This window comes from Pteronotus mesoamericanus, unplaced genomic scaffold (genome assembly GCF_021234165.1).
Source record: "Pteronotus mesoamericanus isolate MK-2021 breed Mesoamerican mustached bat unplaced genomic scaffold, CSHL_Meso_final contig_173, whole genome shotgun sequence".
NCBI classification, from domain to species: Eukaryota; Metazoa; Chordata; class Mammalia; order Chiroptera; family Mormoopidae; genus Pteronotus; species Pteronotus mesoamericanus.
The window spans coordinates 16,090,996-16,106,569 of NW_026555072.1; the positions used below are offsets into that span (position 1 = coordinate 16,090,996).

At 39.6% G+C, this 15,574-nt stretch overlaps 1 protein-coding gene across 2 annotated transcripts in view; it reads left to right on the plus strand.

Annotated features, from left to right (window-relative positions):
• DMD (dystrophin) overlaps positions 1 to 15,574 on the plus strand; it is a 1,878,371-nt gene that overhangs the window by 592,645 nt on the left and 1,270,152 nt on the right. For both annotated transcript variants that reach the window (XM_054566574.1, XM_054566573.1), the window contains exon 17: positions 284 to 459. In XM_054566574.1, the coding sequence (XP_054422549.1) occupies positions 284 to 459 (176 nt within the window). The remainder of the gene's footprint in view (positions 1 to 283; positions 460 to 15,574) is intronic.

Consider the following 15,574-nt stretch of genomic DNA (forward strand, 5'->3'; position numbering starts at 1 on the left):
CTAAGTTTTCCTCCCTTGCCCCCTTTATTTCCCATCGCTTGACCAATCCATTGAGGAGGCATTCAGTTTCCTTCTGGGTTTGCGATGAACCTTCTTCTGCGATTTCAGTCAACCCAAGTTAGACGAAACAATTTGATTTGGGTTCACCGTGGTGCTGTTTTGAACTGAAGGTCATTTTACCAACAAGCAGGAACAGTGTCACTATCTTCCTTCACCACTCCAAGTGGTCTTTACTGAAGTCTTTCAAACAATGTCTGACCTCTTACTTCAATACCCCTCGCAGGTCTCCCAGGCTGTCGCCACCACTCAGCCATCATTAACGCAGACAACTGTAATGGAAACAGTGACTATGGTGACCACGAGGGAACAGATCCTGGTAAAGCATGCCCAAGAGGAGCTCCCACCTCCACCTCCCCAAAAGAAGAGGCAGATTATCGTGGATTCCGAAATTAGAAAAAGGTGAGAGGGTTTTTCCTCCTGGCTTTTCCCGCAAGCAAAGATGAATCGTGTGGCAGGAAAACCCATTTTCAGCTGTTGCGGTGGCAGTGTTTTTACTTAAACAATATCTTCCAAAAGCCTTAGGTGCCTGTAATGTCAGTTAAGTTAGTGAGAAGAATTATGAAGTGAGTTTTAAAATGTGCCCAAGCAATCAATATCTCAACAAAAACTGAATGCCTAATGGAGATACTGTTTTCTGGATCGAAAGAAGAAACTATGCGTGATGAACTGCCATGGATGCATTTTAATCCTGGGAGTTTCTATTTTTTTCTTTTAAAGAGCCTGCTGGTTCAGTGCCTGCTTTAGCATTAAATGCCTTTTTTTCCCCAGTAATGGGAAGTACATTTTCATGAAGAAGTACACCTATAATAGACGAGATCCATTCTGCTAGTTTACGAGAACATAATGTCTCAATCTGCGCATCCTAAATCGGGAGTCATTAATTACAGAACAGATTTCCTGTTCTTTGATATTTATGAAGTCTTATCTTGAGTGTGTTAGAATTTTTAACTGGCCTTTTTGTGGATATTATCAACTAGGCATTATAGATATGTTAGGTATTATGTAAATCACTGGATATATTAAAATGATGGGAATGAAATTTCATAAATGGGAAACCAGCATGAAAATCATAAAAATGCTACAATTTCATTTCCATTCCAATTATTATAATTCTAAGATTGAGAAAGAACATTAAAATCCGCCTTATGTTTCTAAGCAGCATATGTTTAGGAATGCATGGAACACTTGATGTTAGAATTTGTATATACAGGGTATAGAAATAGGAGAAGAACACATACCTAAAAATAGTGTGTCAGATATTTTTAGGCAAAGGGAAAAAAACATCTAGAAAAGCCACTCACATACATTGTCTGGGACTTTCACTATTTCCCTATTAATCGGTGACTTATAAGCTACTTTCATCATTCTGCAGTAAACCATTGCGTCCTTCTCCCTGATTGTATCTGCTTGGCTAAGTAAAATCCTCTTGTCCAGGGGTCAGCAAACTAAAACCTGCAGGCTAAATCCAACTCGCTGCTTGGTTTTGTACGGCTCATGAGCTAAGAATTGTTTCTACATTTTTAAACGGTTGAAAATAATCAACAGAAGACTAACATTGCTTGACGTGAAAATCTTATGAAATTCAAATGTCAGTGTCCATCAATAAGATTTTATGGGCACATACCACTCTCATTCATTTACGTATTACCTGTGGTTGTTTTTATATTACAAAGGCAGAGTTGTCGTCAAAGGGACTCTGTGGCCCACAAAGCCTAAAATAGTTACTATCTGGCCCCTCATTGAAAAACTGCTGATCTGTGTTCTAATCAAGTGGTTCTCAACATCTTTGAATGTTAGCTTCTTATTTGGGGCAACAACTTCCAAGGACTCATGCTGGTAGTTGGCATTTTAACCTTCTTTGATTGAGCAAGAACACAGTGGCCAAAATAAATCCGTAAAGATCTTAATGAATTTGCTTTTTATTAATCCTCGTAGCATGGGAACTAATGTCGTATTAACCATGTGTCTACAGACAATGCTTAGTGGGCACATGAATTTATGGATCTTTTACCACAACCCCTCAGCTCTCCAATGATTTCCTAAGCAGAGCAATATGGCAACCTAACTGCCCTCCTTCCAAAGGCGTTCAGGGGTCCCCTAAAACAGAAACTAACAGGGCAAGTTGACTTATGTTAATCTCTGTCTTCAGAAGCTTCTTCTTGGCTTCCATTTGGAGGATGCCTATGGCATGATTTCTTTTTGTTTTCAGGAAAGCGTGACTAGTGGTAAGATATGTTGTCTCCTAAATTCTGTTTGTATCAGCTGCACTCAGCGGTTTTCCTAAGTGCCTGGAATGAGATGTCCAATTGGGAACATAAAGAACATTTTACTTAAATAAAAGCTAACACTAATTGAGGGCTTTATCATGTGCTCAGCACTATATTAAATGCTTTATCCGCATAGCTCATTTATTCTTCCCAGTAACCCTACAAAATAGGTATAGCTACTATTACTATTAGACATAACCACGGAGTACTTGAGCTAGGATATCAACTGAGAGAGCCTGACCACCGGAAGTGGATTGCATAGTAAAATGTTTCTTCAGCAGGTATATAACTAAGGTGATCTTAGCCTTGCTTTGCTTGGATCCATTTGATTATACCTTTAGGCCCAGCGCAGTAATGTATAGCACCGACTTGTACTCTCAAATGCTCCCTGATTTGGACAGTACAACAACATGGACACTCTATATTAAAGATTCTCGACTGAGAAATTTAATGTCTTAGAGCGAACAAAGACAACAGTTGAGTAAACATATAGGAGCAATTAAATCCATAGGTGGTAATTGTCTGCTGGGTGGAATCTGGTCAAAATATTTTAATGGTCCAAGAGGCATCACGCATACATGACCGAAAGCTTCATGGTGGCTAGTGTCCTTCTCTTGTTTCATGTTAGAACCTCTAGCGTTTAATTGTCAACACTACGGTCTTGACGATGTCGGATGCTGATCTTTTAAAACTGATCTCCTTTTTCAGCTTCTCTGCCTCACCATTGGTTCTGCCCCTCCATTCTACCTGACTCATTTTCCTCCTTTCGCCTAATTCCTGTGGTGGTGTTCCATAAGCCCATCTTCTGGTGCTTCTGACTTCCTTATCTGAATCGTCTCATCTCATTGATTCAAGTCTGGCTGTTAAGTGAATGACTCCCAAATCTTATAGCTCCACATCTGGCTCCCTTCCTCAAACTTGACTTTTATATCATTAAAGCTATGATCTGGGCACTTCTCCTTGTGCATCCAGTCACTGGTTCAATTGTGTTTTTATCAAATGCAAACATGTGTTGCCTCCCATGAGTCATACCCAGCTCCTCTTACATTGCACACACATTTTTCTTATTATAATCAGCAGAAATTGGAAAAAGCATGGACTTTGAAATCAGAATTACTCAGGTTTGAAGCTTGCCTGTTTTAATTACTACTTTGTGATCCCAGGTAAATAACTTCATATCCGTGCCTCAGATTCAGGCGTTCAATGCAACGCCCGAAAGGTGGTATGGATTCAGTCCATGCAACAGCTATCGCTCTTATTGTTTGGTTGTGGTGAGTGTAGCGAAGATGGAGGCGGTGGTGGAGGCTGTGGAGGTGACAAGAGTGGTAGAGCTGGTGCCGATGGTGTCGGAGGAAGCTGTAGCAGAAGTGGTGGCAGTGATTAAGGTGGCGATGGGCGTGGGGGTGGAGTTGGTGGCCATGTACTACTGGTGGGAAAAAAAAGTCCCATAACAAACATCATCTCAAAGTTCATGCACATGACAAGAAATAACTCCATTTCCCTCCTTAGAACACCACCGAACTGCTCCACTTCTGCCCGTCTTTCTCTCGCCTCGCTCCTTATTTACCGTTATTAATTACATTATGTTATTGGGGGAGTAACACCTTTTCAGTCATTTCCTAATCATTCTAACTGCCGACTCCACAGCCTCAGCCGTATACCTCACTGTGGTGAGACTTGCCTCTCTTTCCGATTCAACCGCCCCAAATGAATAGATCCGAAATGTCTCTTTTATGCTGACCCTCCTGACTTGAGATCCTTATTACTCCAGAGCCACAAAAGAAAACACAGGCTCCTTCGTATGCAATTCAGTATTACCCTTCCACCAGTTTTTTGCCCAGCTTCCCAAAACTCTTGCCACTTTAGCCAGTAAATTACATTAGGTACATACGTTCTTTTTGCTGTATATTTCACTGTCACCCATGTACATTTTTCTCACCATCAATCACAACAAAGGAATCCTGTTATTATACTTCTTTATACTTAGATTTCATTTATAGTGTCATACATTCAATAAATAATCAACAAATATTTGTTGAGTGAATAATGCAGCTCAATTAATTGTGATAACTAAAATTCTATATTGCAATAGCACTTAAGAATTCTAGCTCCTCATGGAATTGTTCTTATAATAAACAAATGAACATTCCAGTAATCTTTAGTAATTCGAATTTTACCCATTAAGATATCTTTATAGCTTCTTAATTATCTGAGGTGCATTTAGTTGATTCCTTAATAATTACATGATTCCTCCACTTGCCCTATTTACTGCATAAATTGTCCTTCTATAACACTAAGATATTCAAAAGTGTTTGATGATCTTGAGTCACACTGTAATTATTTCTAACAGTAAATTATCTCTGCAACTCAGTGATCTTATTTTACATATAGGTAATTATTGGAGCATGGAACTCAGACTAGGTTCAAACTAGGTCTATTATCTAGTTAATTTGAATTTCTCAAGAGGATTCATTTCTAATCATGTAGCAGTTATTTTAAGAGACTTTCTCACAAAAGCTTTTATTTACAGTTTTGTATAAACCAGATGAATCCCCTGGCAAATCAAATGTTTTACAAGTAAATGCCATCTCAATAAAAATAACTTCTCCAACTAGAGTGTTCACAAACGGGTATCTTTAACCTCCAGAGACAGACGGATGTATTTAGGAATATCTAAATCCACAGAGCCCTTTTATCTTCTTCTGAGTAAACAGACAGAGTCTAAAGTTTGCTTTCTCTGACCATTTCCCCACCTGTGTACTAAATGCTAGAATAAATTACCCAGTTACAGACCTGCAGTATTTTATTTTCTCTTTTTAGCTTTTTGGTTTTGTTTTCTTTCTTTTTATGTCTGCTGACTTAATGATGTTAATTTATGTCACATCCTTGGAAGTTAGACAAGTGTTAGATAAGACCTCTCTTTCTGCAGTTTTATGAAATGAATGCCTAAACTATTTTTGTGTTAGATATTTATATTCACTTTGATTCCCAAATTATAATCCGGCAATTTTAAACTAGAACATTAAAACTTATTTGCAGAATCTAATTAGATTATCAATGTGTATAAGAGCTAACTTAATTCCCTATATGATAAAGTGATCATAAAATGAGTTGTTGATCTCAGTAATAACATTTTTGCCTCCCTTACAGTCCAGAAAAGTAAAACTTTGCTTCTTATATCTAAGGAGACTAGACTCTAGACTTGTTGACGATTACAGGTTAATTGAGGTCCAGAAAGGTTAACTAACTTGCTTTCAGTTGCAAAGTAAGGAGTGTGCTGAGTCTCCTAATTTCCATTTTTGTTATAGTTGCAATATCCTGCTTCGTTTTGTGTGTTTAAGTCGAATGATCCTGGTCAACAGCTCCAGTTGTAGTTTAGAAATTATTTTTGGTGAAGAATAGAAACCTACTTACCATACTCAGATATTCCAAAACCATAAGCATTCATTGAAAGCTCTTAAAAGTCTTTTGTCATGTAAGTCAAGAATTTAGTCAGGAAATGTTTTGAAGAGTATAAGAATGTGAATTCTAGGGGCCTACTGAGTGGCCAGAGAACATTCAGAGCAGTGACTCTCATAGTGCAGTGCATGAAGCAGCAGTAGCACTTGGGAGTTTATTAGAAATGTAGATTGCCCTGGCTGGTGTGGCTCAGTGGATGGAGTGCCAGCTTGTGAACCAAAGGGTCACCAGTTCAACTCCCAGCCAGGGCACATCCCGGGTTGTGGGCTAGGTCCCCTGTAAGAGGGGGCACAAGAGGCAGCCACACATTGGTCTTTCTTCCCTTCTCTTTCTCCCTCCTTTTCCCCCCTCTCTCTAAAAATAAATAAATAAATAAATAAAATATAGATTTTAGGTACTGGAAAAATCAAGAACACTGTGTATAGTATATGATTGTACACAGGAAAATAATGCAATATAACATTGAACCAAAGAAAAGCCCGAAATGCAGATTTGTGGGGGCCCTCCCCAAACTTGCTGAATCAGAAGCTCTGCAGGTGGGCCTGGGAATCTTTTACAAGCTCTCCAGGGCGTTCTGATAATCCTGTAATTCTGAGAACGCTTGCACAGGACCAGTGGGTTTTTGTTTTGTTTTTTATATGTTAGCATGTATTCAAATCATCTGGAGGGCTGGTCACAAGGCAGGTTACTGGTCCCCACCAAAGTTTCTGACCCAGGAAGTTTGGGGTGGTGCTGGAGAACCTTGTTTTCTAACAAGTTCCCAGGTGATGCTGATGCTACTGGTTCAGGGCCCATGTCTTAGAAACCAGAGCATCATCTCAGTTACAGCCTGACTCTTGCTTGTCTTTCCCAAAACTAACCCCAATGAGAGGAATCACCTACTCCAGGCTACTAGGTGAAGGGATGCTATTGTTCCAAACTGTGACACCTCTACTGCTTCATATTGACATAAGCTCTTCAGATGCCTTTTTTACCCATTAGACTGAAGGCTTTCTTGGGCCAGGGGCGATATCTTACCCCTGACCCAGATTGGGCTCTTCTATATGGTAGATGCCCAATCCGTGTTTTGACTGACAGGCACTATGATGGCAACTGGTCCTAATAAGATAATACAGCTCGCTCTGGGTGTCTGGCTCTGGCAGCTGTAGGAAAATGAACTCTTCCAGAATGTAAGGCCTTACAGGGATGCCACCAGTGAGAAAGATAGGGCCATAGTCCCAGAATGGCAACATACAGTTTTGTTTGCTCCCTGAGTGAAGAAAACGGAAGTCACATTTATTCATCTGAAAGAAGCATAGTTGAATGGAAAGGAAAGTTGATTTTTCCTCAGGAGGTCTCAAACGCCTCCGTGCTCTCTCTTCTGATTTTTTTTGAACCCTCTCACACTCTACATCAAGCACTGAAACTGCTCTCAGCCAAGTCACCAGAGAGCTCCTTAATTGCAGGCTCTGAAGGTAGCTCTTCAGTTCTTATCCTCCTTGACCTTTGTGCTGTGCGTGACAGCAATGATCAGTCCCTTGAAACTTCGCTCTCCCTCTGTTTCTGGAACATTGTTCTCTCCTGTTTCTTTTCTCCTCCTGGCTTTCTCACTACGTCTTCGCCCTCTCTTCTTCTTACCCCTGTAATGCCAGTCTCCACAAGATTCAGATTTTAATGACATTTTCTAAGGGCACTATCATTTACAGTCGCGGCTTTATCAGCTGTCTGTCTATATGTGGTTATTTCCAAGTTAATATCTCCAGCTCATCCTCCCTCCTGATGTTTTCGTCTGTGTCATTCACACGTTTGTTGGGCACATAAATACACCCAGACTTCTTATCAAAATCTCCAAGTGCGGTTCTGCGGTGTAGACTGCGTGACTTTAGAGAGTGCCATTCCTATCAGTTTCTAGGAACAGCACTTTCTGGCCATAGGCAGTGAACGACCTGTGCAATCGTTCACGGTAGTCTGATAGCAGCCACATCACTAAATCCCCCCAAGTACGCCTATTAAATTCTCTTTCATTCAATCCCTTACATCCACACTGCCCTTCCCGCTAGTTCAGTCTCTGATACTTTTGTGCAAGAAATTCTTAACTGATTTCTCTGCCTTTACTTTTCACCTTTCCTATCCATACCCTTCACAGCCTCCTGAGGGATCTATCTGAAAATGCAGTTTTAATTAGATCATTCCTCTGCCCATAATTCTTGAAATGCACGGCACAGAAATGTCTTTCAGATCTTTAGCTGCCTACCTCTCCAGCTTCACTACCTTCTCCCCAGCCCTTTTTAAAAAAAGCAAAAACAAAACAAAACACACACACACACACACACACACATGCCAGTACTACGCAAAACAGCCTGAAAATTGTTTATTATCAGGACACAATGAAATAAGGAGCTTGAGTGAGAATATAAATCAATGCTCTGCTTCCTTTGTCAAGAAAGTTTTGCAATTAAAAAGGAATTGGATGAACTAGTACGCCTCGTGACTTAATTGATTTATACTCGGGTGACCTTCGTTGTCACAGACGACTAACGAATAGTTCACAGACTGGCCACCAACTGCATATGTAGTGGCTTTGCCCTCCGCTTGAGCTGCAGTGAACTGCTCTCTGAACTCCACGTGCTCTACTGTCCCTCATGCTTCTGTGTCTTGTTGGGAAAACAGAACCCGCTCTAGGTGTTTGAGAGAGAGGAAGGCTACCCCATGGGATTGGTTAAGCAGGTGGCGGGAAGCGGGGAGGTAGAACACCAGCAACATCAGGAAGCCGCAACTGTGCCTACAACTCGAAGAGCAATGCGGGGGTGGGGGTGGCACCGAGGCCCCAAAGCTGGGGCCTGCCAGCAGGGGCCGACAGTCAGGACTACAGGCGGGAGCAGTGGACGGAGGGACCGTCCAGAGGAAGCTGAAGCCGCAGTGGAGGTGTTAACTGCTCTAGAAAGGACGGCCAAAGAGGTGTTTGAAGGAAAAATACCCTGGCTTGTCTGTTCCCTCTGCCCTCCGGTGTACTGCGGCCAGTGCTTCCAAGTGGATGTGCCCAAGTGGAAGCCAGAGGGTATGTGATGGTGGCAAATGTGTGTCCCTTTGACACAGAGAGGACAGGAGAAATGTGGGGAATGGCCCTGAGAGCAGAAGGGTCTGTGATTGTACATGGGGGTTCTGGCTTTGAACCTTCCACTCAAAAGCTATTGTGATTAAAGCAGGTCACTCAGTCTTACTCACAGCATCTAGTTCTTCAGCTCTGAAATGGAATTTATGTGACTCTCCTTGTTTGCCCTTGCACCGTGGAAATTTTATTATACATATGTCTGTTTTTTTGTTTTTTGTTTTTTTTTACTTGCTATTGACTACTGTTCAATAGATCAACTATTAGGATTTCCCCCTATTTTATTTTTAAACATTTATTAGGATGACATTGGTTAATAAAATTGTACAGGTTTCATGTGTACAATTCTATGGTATATTACCTATGTATGTTTCTTTGATAGTCCATGCAGACCCAGGGAAAAGTCCCGGGACTGAAAATTTACCTCCCTCAACAGAGGGCAAGGAGAGACTGAAGAAAGAGGCAGTATACCCCCGTCTGGCAATTAACAGAATTTATTAAGGGAAACTTATACACAAGGTGTGCTTTGGGCAGCTGGAAGACAAAGCAGGTATCCTCTATGCCACTTAGCAGGTGTCAAAGAACTGTGCACGGTAAAAAGGGCGGGGATAGTTTGTAAATACTACCAGGTACGGGAAATTACTTTACATGCTTGACCAGGTCGGACAATGACCTTTTCCAGGAACTAGCACATAGCAGGAAGCAGGGGAAGCGGGCTGATTTATGTCCCAGTGAACATTGATTGCGATCAGTCTCTAAGGAGCGTTTGTGGTAAGCAATCTCCATTCTGGCCTGGGTCCAGCTTGCAGGCCAAATAGTGGTCTCGTCATGGAACAGTCTCTTCTCCACAGTCTTGGTGATTGTTTGGGTAAAAATATACATCTTTTCCCCAGGAGGAAATTGTTTCCAGTTACTGATTTATAGCAGATTTTTTCCCCATTACCACATTTGTGTTACAATAGATGCTATCCTTTCTCTGACGTCTTCTGAGAATGTTCTTCTGATGTCTTCTCTATGGACAGCTTGGCCTCCAAGACTCTTCTGGAAAAAGTCCTAGTGGCAATTCTGACTTTTCCAGAAAAGCCTGTGTTGGAATCTAAGTCTTTCAAGTTCTTGGTGTGTGATCTCTGGGAATTTCACAAACCACTCAGAGCCTGTTTGTGTCTCACTAAGAAAATGGGAATAATAATCCATAATTCTGTTGTTGTGAGAATTAAATGAAGAGAACGTTTGCTATAATACCAGAAAGATGGTGCTTAATAAATGTATATATTTTCTATTGAGTTACCTACAAGCTGCCACAAACAATGGAAGAACAGTGCTTTTCTTGCGGTAGATTGAGTATTTGTTGGCAAAACCATCTACTTGTCAAAATGCCTTGGAAATAAAAAATGAACACCTCAAGAATCAAAAAAAAAAAAAAAGAAAAGAAAAAGAAAACCATTTCTCAATAATTCAACACACAGTCTGCCACCACACACAAATAAAATGGTGCCTGGCTCCTATGGACTGAAACCTGTCCCTGCAACGTTCATATCTTGAAGCCCTGATCCCGTTTAATGGCATCTGGGCATTTGGAAACGGAGCCATTGGCAGATAATTAGGTTTAGATGTGGCCCTGAGCATGGGGCCCTCATGATGGGATTAGTGTCCTTAGAAGAAGTCCCATCAAAGAGCTTGCTCTCTTTCTCCCTGCTGTGTGAGGACATGGTGACAAGATGACAGGGTGACAAGCCAGGAAGAGAGCTCTCACCAGAGCCTGACCATGCTGGCACCTTGATGATCTTCCAGCTTCCAGAACTCTGAGAAAGTAAATCTCTGTGGCTTAAGCCACTCTGTCTGTCGTATTTTGTCATGTCCGCCGGAGCTGACTGAGATTCTACCTTTGTAGACAAGCGAGTCTCGCCTTGTGTTTTAACTCAAGTTTCTAGAGAGGCTGACTAAAGGAAGTGGGTGGACTGAAACAATTCACGATGCCAGCGAAGTGGCAGTGGGGCAGGAAGTACACATCAGATTTAAATGGCTTTCCACGTTGCACTCGATGGTTTCTGAACCTTGACTGGAAGTTATTTAAACTTTAAAGACCCACAACTTAAAAGCACGGTTCAAGTCCTTTAAACTCAGCGAGCTTTCACACTGAGAGTATTTAAAGTTTAAATTGCCTCCCACAGGGTCCAAGGCACCCTCCAGTGTGTTGAGGGGTTCTTTCAACACTTCTGTAGTCAGTAAGAGTCCACAGTATTTCAAGAATGTAGTGACAGCAACGTTCATTCTGTGGCTAATTTTCGTATCCATTCAACCAGTGTCTAATGGATTGCTATGGTTCATAAAGCAGTCCAGCTGCCGTAGCTGCGGACCATACTCAGTCCTTCCCTCAGGAAGCTTGCACTCCAGTATAAATTGTATTATGAAGAAGTATTTATAAAATGGTAGCAATGTTGTAAGGAAGAAAAGCTCATTTTCTGCTTGAGAGCTCAGCCTGGAAAGCTCACAGAGAAATTAGCATCTGAATGGACAGGTGAAGGATAAGGGCCTATTGGACTCAATGTGAGGGGTAAGGGCAGTTCAAAAACAGAGGACAGCCTGTATTCCAGCAGCACTTCCACAGCGCTGCGAGTGCTTACCTTTGTCTAGAGCAGAAGTATGTGGTACAAGAAGGGGATGAGGGTGAAAACGTACTTTGGTTCATTATGCAAAGAGGTCCTCAATTCCAGACTACAGAATGTAGAACTGAATCTGGTCACGGGGAGCCAGTCCATATTTTTGAGAGAGAGCAAAGCAATGTGGTTGCTGTGAACCACACCAGTTTGTCCCCATTTGAGTGTTAGGTGAACTAGGTCATCTCAACTCTCCTCTGTAGAGCAGTGAAGAGCCAACAACCTTTCTCTCTTAAGGAGCAGACAGTTAAATTTTTAGGCTTTGCTTACCGTATAGCATCTCTTGCAACTACTCAACTCTGATGCTGTAGTGAGAAAGCAGCCATAAAAAAAATATGTTCATGAGTGACTGTGGCTGTGTTCAATCAACCTTTATTTTCAAAAACAGATGGCGAGCCAGATTTGTCCCATGGACCATAATTTGCCTATTCCTGCAACAAAGGGGGCAATAGATGAGATGATTTGGCTGTTGATGATTTGTATCGATTTTTCTTTTTGTCTTGGTTATAGCTTTCTTTGCAGTTTTTATTCCTGTGATTACAATAATGGTTTTTTATTTACCAGTCCTTAACAAAACTTCTAAAACAAATACTTCTCCCCTCAAGTGAGAAAGTAAGAAATGGCATAGGGCTGGCCTGGATACAATAAGGGAGGGTCATGCAAGGCAATGGTTACAGTAGCTAAAACCTGAATGGCTTCTGCCACATGTCAAGCACTCTTCTAAATATTTTGTACATATTAACATACTTAATTGTTGAAACAGCATTATAATTTTTTTTTTATTGCCCCCCTCTGCAAATGGGAAGATACAGCACAGAAAAGTCTGGTGACTTCCCAAGGTAACCAAGTTCACAAGAAGCAATGCAGTCAGGACTTGAACCCAGGCATCTAGCACAGGCTGCTTCATTCTTAAATTCCATATCATCCTATGTTTTAATGAGAAGTTAAAATTAATTTCATCAACTTATTTAGGTGAAATTAAGAGCTTGACTGATATTGTTTAAGAGTTGGTTGAGGTCTGTCTGTGGAAGTGGCCCTTCTCCTGGATTGTGGCTCCTCTACATTCTGAAGTTTCATAGATGCAAGGGTGGCATTGGAGCATGCAGCTGTCTTTAAGTACAGGGATCTTTTTCTGTGGTGGGGAAAAACATTCTTTCAAAGCTGGGCTTTTAAATATCCAGATTTAAGTGGGAGTCCTATGTAGTGGAACTATTTTTCTAGGTGCAAGACTTCTAGTTCTAATCACATCTATGCTTAATATCAGTTCTGAAGTCAGAAAATGCATCAATAGATTGTAAACTTGGGGATTTTAGGAAATTAAGGAAGGTGCTAAAGTAAAAAAATGAACTAGAAAAGTAACTATTTTATAATGCCATGAGGGTATCAATTATGCAACTAAGGTTCATAGTTTAGGTAAATAAAAATGTTCCACGTTAATGTCCTAGTGTGAGAGATCTCATTCAAGCATAATCCAGAATATCACCAGACATTACTGTATAGCAACACATAGCACATTCGTGTTGACTTTTCCTTAATGGTTTTAAAAACATGTTTCCCTTTCATTTGGTCCAAAGTGAGTAAGTACAGTGTAGAGGAATTCTTTGGATTCAGACAGACTTGGTTTTGAATCTTAACTCCATGCTTCAGTGTATGTCAAATAAAGCAGGTTCCTAAATCTCTCTGTTCATAACCTATCTATGAATATGAAGATTATAATAAACAACCTACATAGTTATTGTGGGAGATGAGTAATTTTTTTCCTTTATGAAAGCATGATACATGAACGTGATGTTTAAAATGCTATTTTTCCTTTGAATTTAATTGTAAAATTAACATTTAAAAACCTTAACCTAGATGGAACAGGGATGTGATCATACGTGGATTTATGGAGCATGAGTGTCTACACATAAACCAAAATGAGGTAAAGTTAATGAATTGGGGAAAACTGCTGAGTTGCGAAGTCCAGTAAATGCAAAAATATTATTTGGATTAAGCCTGTCTCCCCACATTGAAGACATTTTCTCAAGAGAATCTTTGTATTATGACTTCAAGATACTTCTGCGTGTGTGTTAAAACGGCTGAAGGCATTTTTAACTGTGCCTCTGAGGGTGTCTTACTAACATGTTCTTTTTACACCGTTTTATCTATATCTTTGGATATTTTATGTTTCTCTGTAAGAGAATTCCCATGAAAAATCCATTTGTCACCATGTTATCTTTATGTAGATAAGAAAATAAAAGAGAAGCCAAATTGAGGAACAGACAAGCTGTGAAAGCAAATGTGCGCCCTCTAGTGACGCCCATTTATTTCTCTCAAGGGCATAGACAGCTTTTCTTTTTGGTTTCATCATTTTAAATAAACATCAAACTTGATTGTAGAATAAATGGCTCAAAGTTTTTAACTTCAGCATATTACATTGTATGATCATAGATTTATTACTATGACTTGTTTTCATCTATCATTTAAGAGAGTATTTCTATTAACCTGTGTTAAGGTGGTTTTCTTGCACAGAACTGTGTTTCAAAGGGCCTTTCAATTTACTGAAAATGAAAAATAGGTTCTAGGCATCTGTGGCTTAGGCACATTGTATTGCCAGTCCTCTGGGTCATACCAATTTTGTCCATGTGCTTTCATTCATTGGCTTCAGAACTGCTTTCTCTAATATAGCTGGTTCTGTCATCTCAGAAGTTTGGGGATTTCCTTAGTTTTTAAAGTGTGTTTCCCTGACAGTTATCTTAACAGAAGATATAAAAGTGACTTCTTTCTAACCATGTCACATTTTGGAAATAAATATTACCAATGTATTTTTAAATGGGTTAAGATTTATTTCCAAAATAAGGTAAAAAGATTATTTTAAAATTGTTTTTATCTACCAGATGTTAAAATAGCTTAGTTAAGTTTTACTTTTTGGAGACAAGAAATATATTTGTAGGAGTTATATGCTATTTAGTGCAGTCAGCTCTGTTAGAAGTACAAAGATTAAAATATCAAGGCCAGATAACACATAGAGTTTTCTGGCTTTTATAGCTTAAAAATATTACCTCACGGGGTTTGTATCCAAGGACATTTATTTTAAAAGATAGTAGTTTTATATATATAGATATATATATATATCTATATATATTAAACATATTACTGGTTCACTATAATTGACAATGCAGAAGACTTACAATTTTAAGGACAAATTTTATGTTTTCGATGAGAATTCAGATTTTGAAGCACATGTTAAATAGGTACATTTTATGACAAGGTAAACTACACAAACATTGATTATTTTAGTATCTTTTAAAGACGCATTTCAGCGCAATCTGGAATCATTAAATTTTACTGTATTGAAACGTATTTTTTATGAGTGATGTGCTTAAGTTTACACATATAAAACTAAAAGTACGTTTAAGCTTGTCAAGAAAATCATGTAAACATAAGGAAAATAGAATATTTGATAGAACTGTTAAGGTAGCCAGTTTATATTAACTGAGGACAATGTCCTTTGTCATTTGTCGTAGTTTGTTTCAGGTGCTTTGTAAACTGTTGAAAAGAGTGTATAGGATTTTTATTATAATTGGGAATTTTAACATCTTTTGCTGTTATTTGAGTTGATTGCTAGATGAACTGACTAATGTAATTGGAATGTCAAACCTGCAAGGTAAGCAACGCGCACCCCAGCTTTGTATTTCAGATCAAAATCACTTTAGTGAGGTAAATAAACACATTTAAGAGTAATTTTTAAAAGGGATTTTGTTTTCATTTCTTTTTTAAAACTAATGGTAGCTTTTTAGTTTTTGCAATTGCAAGAAAGATCAGAGCAGTTACGTCATCTGCCTGAGGAAACAGCATAAAGGTTAAATGGTCGATAAAGACCTGTGATACCTGATTTTCAGTTCAGGGATTTTCCATTGTACTGTATTTAGTTTACATTTAAAGCACACACAAACATATAAACAGTCAAATATGTCACACACATTAAAAAACTATGAGGCCATCATGTGGTCCTGTCTTCCCCCTCCCACCAAGGAAAACACACACACACACACACACACACA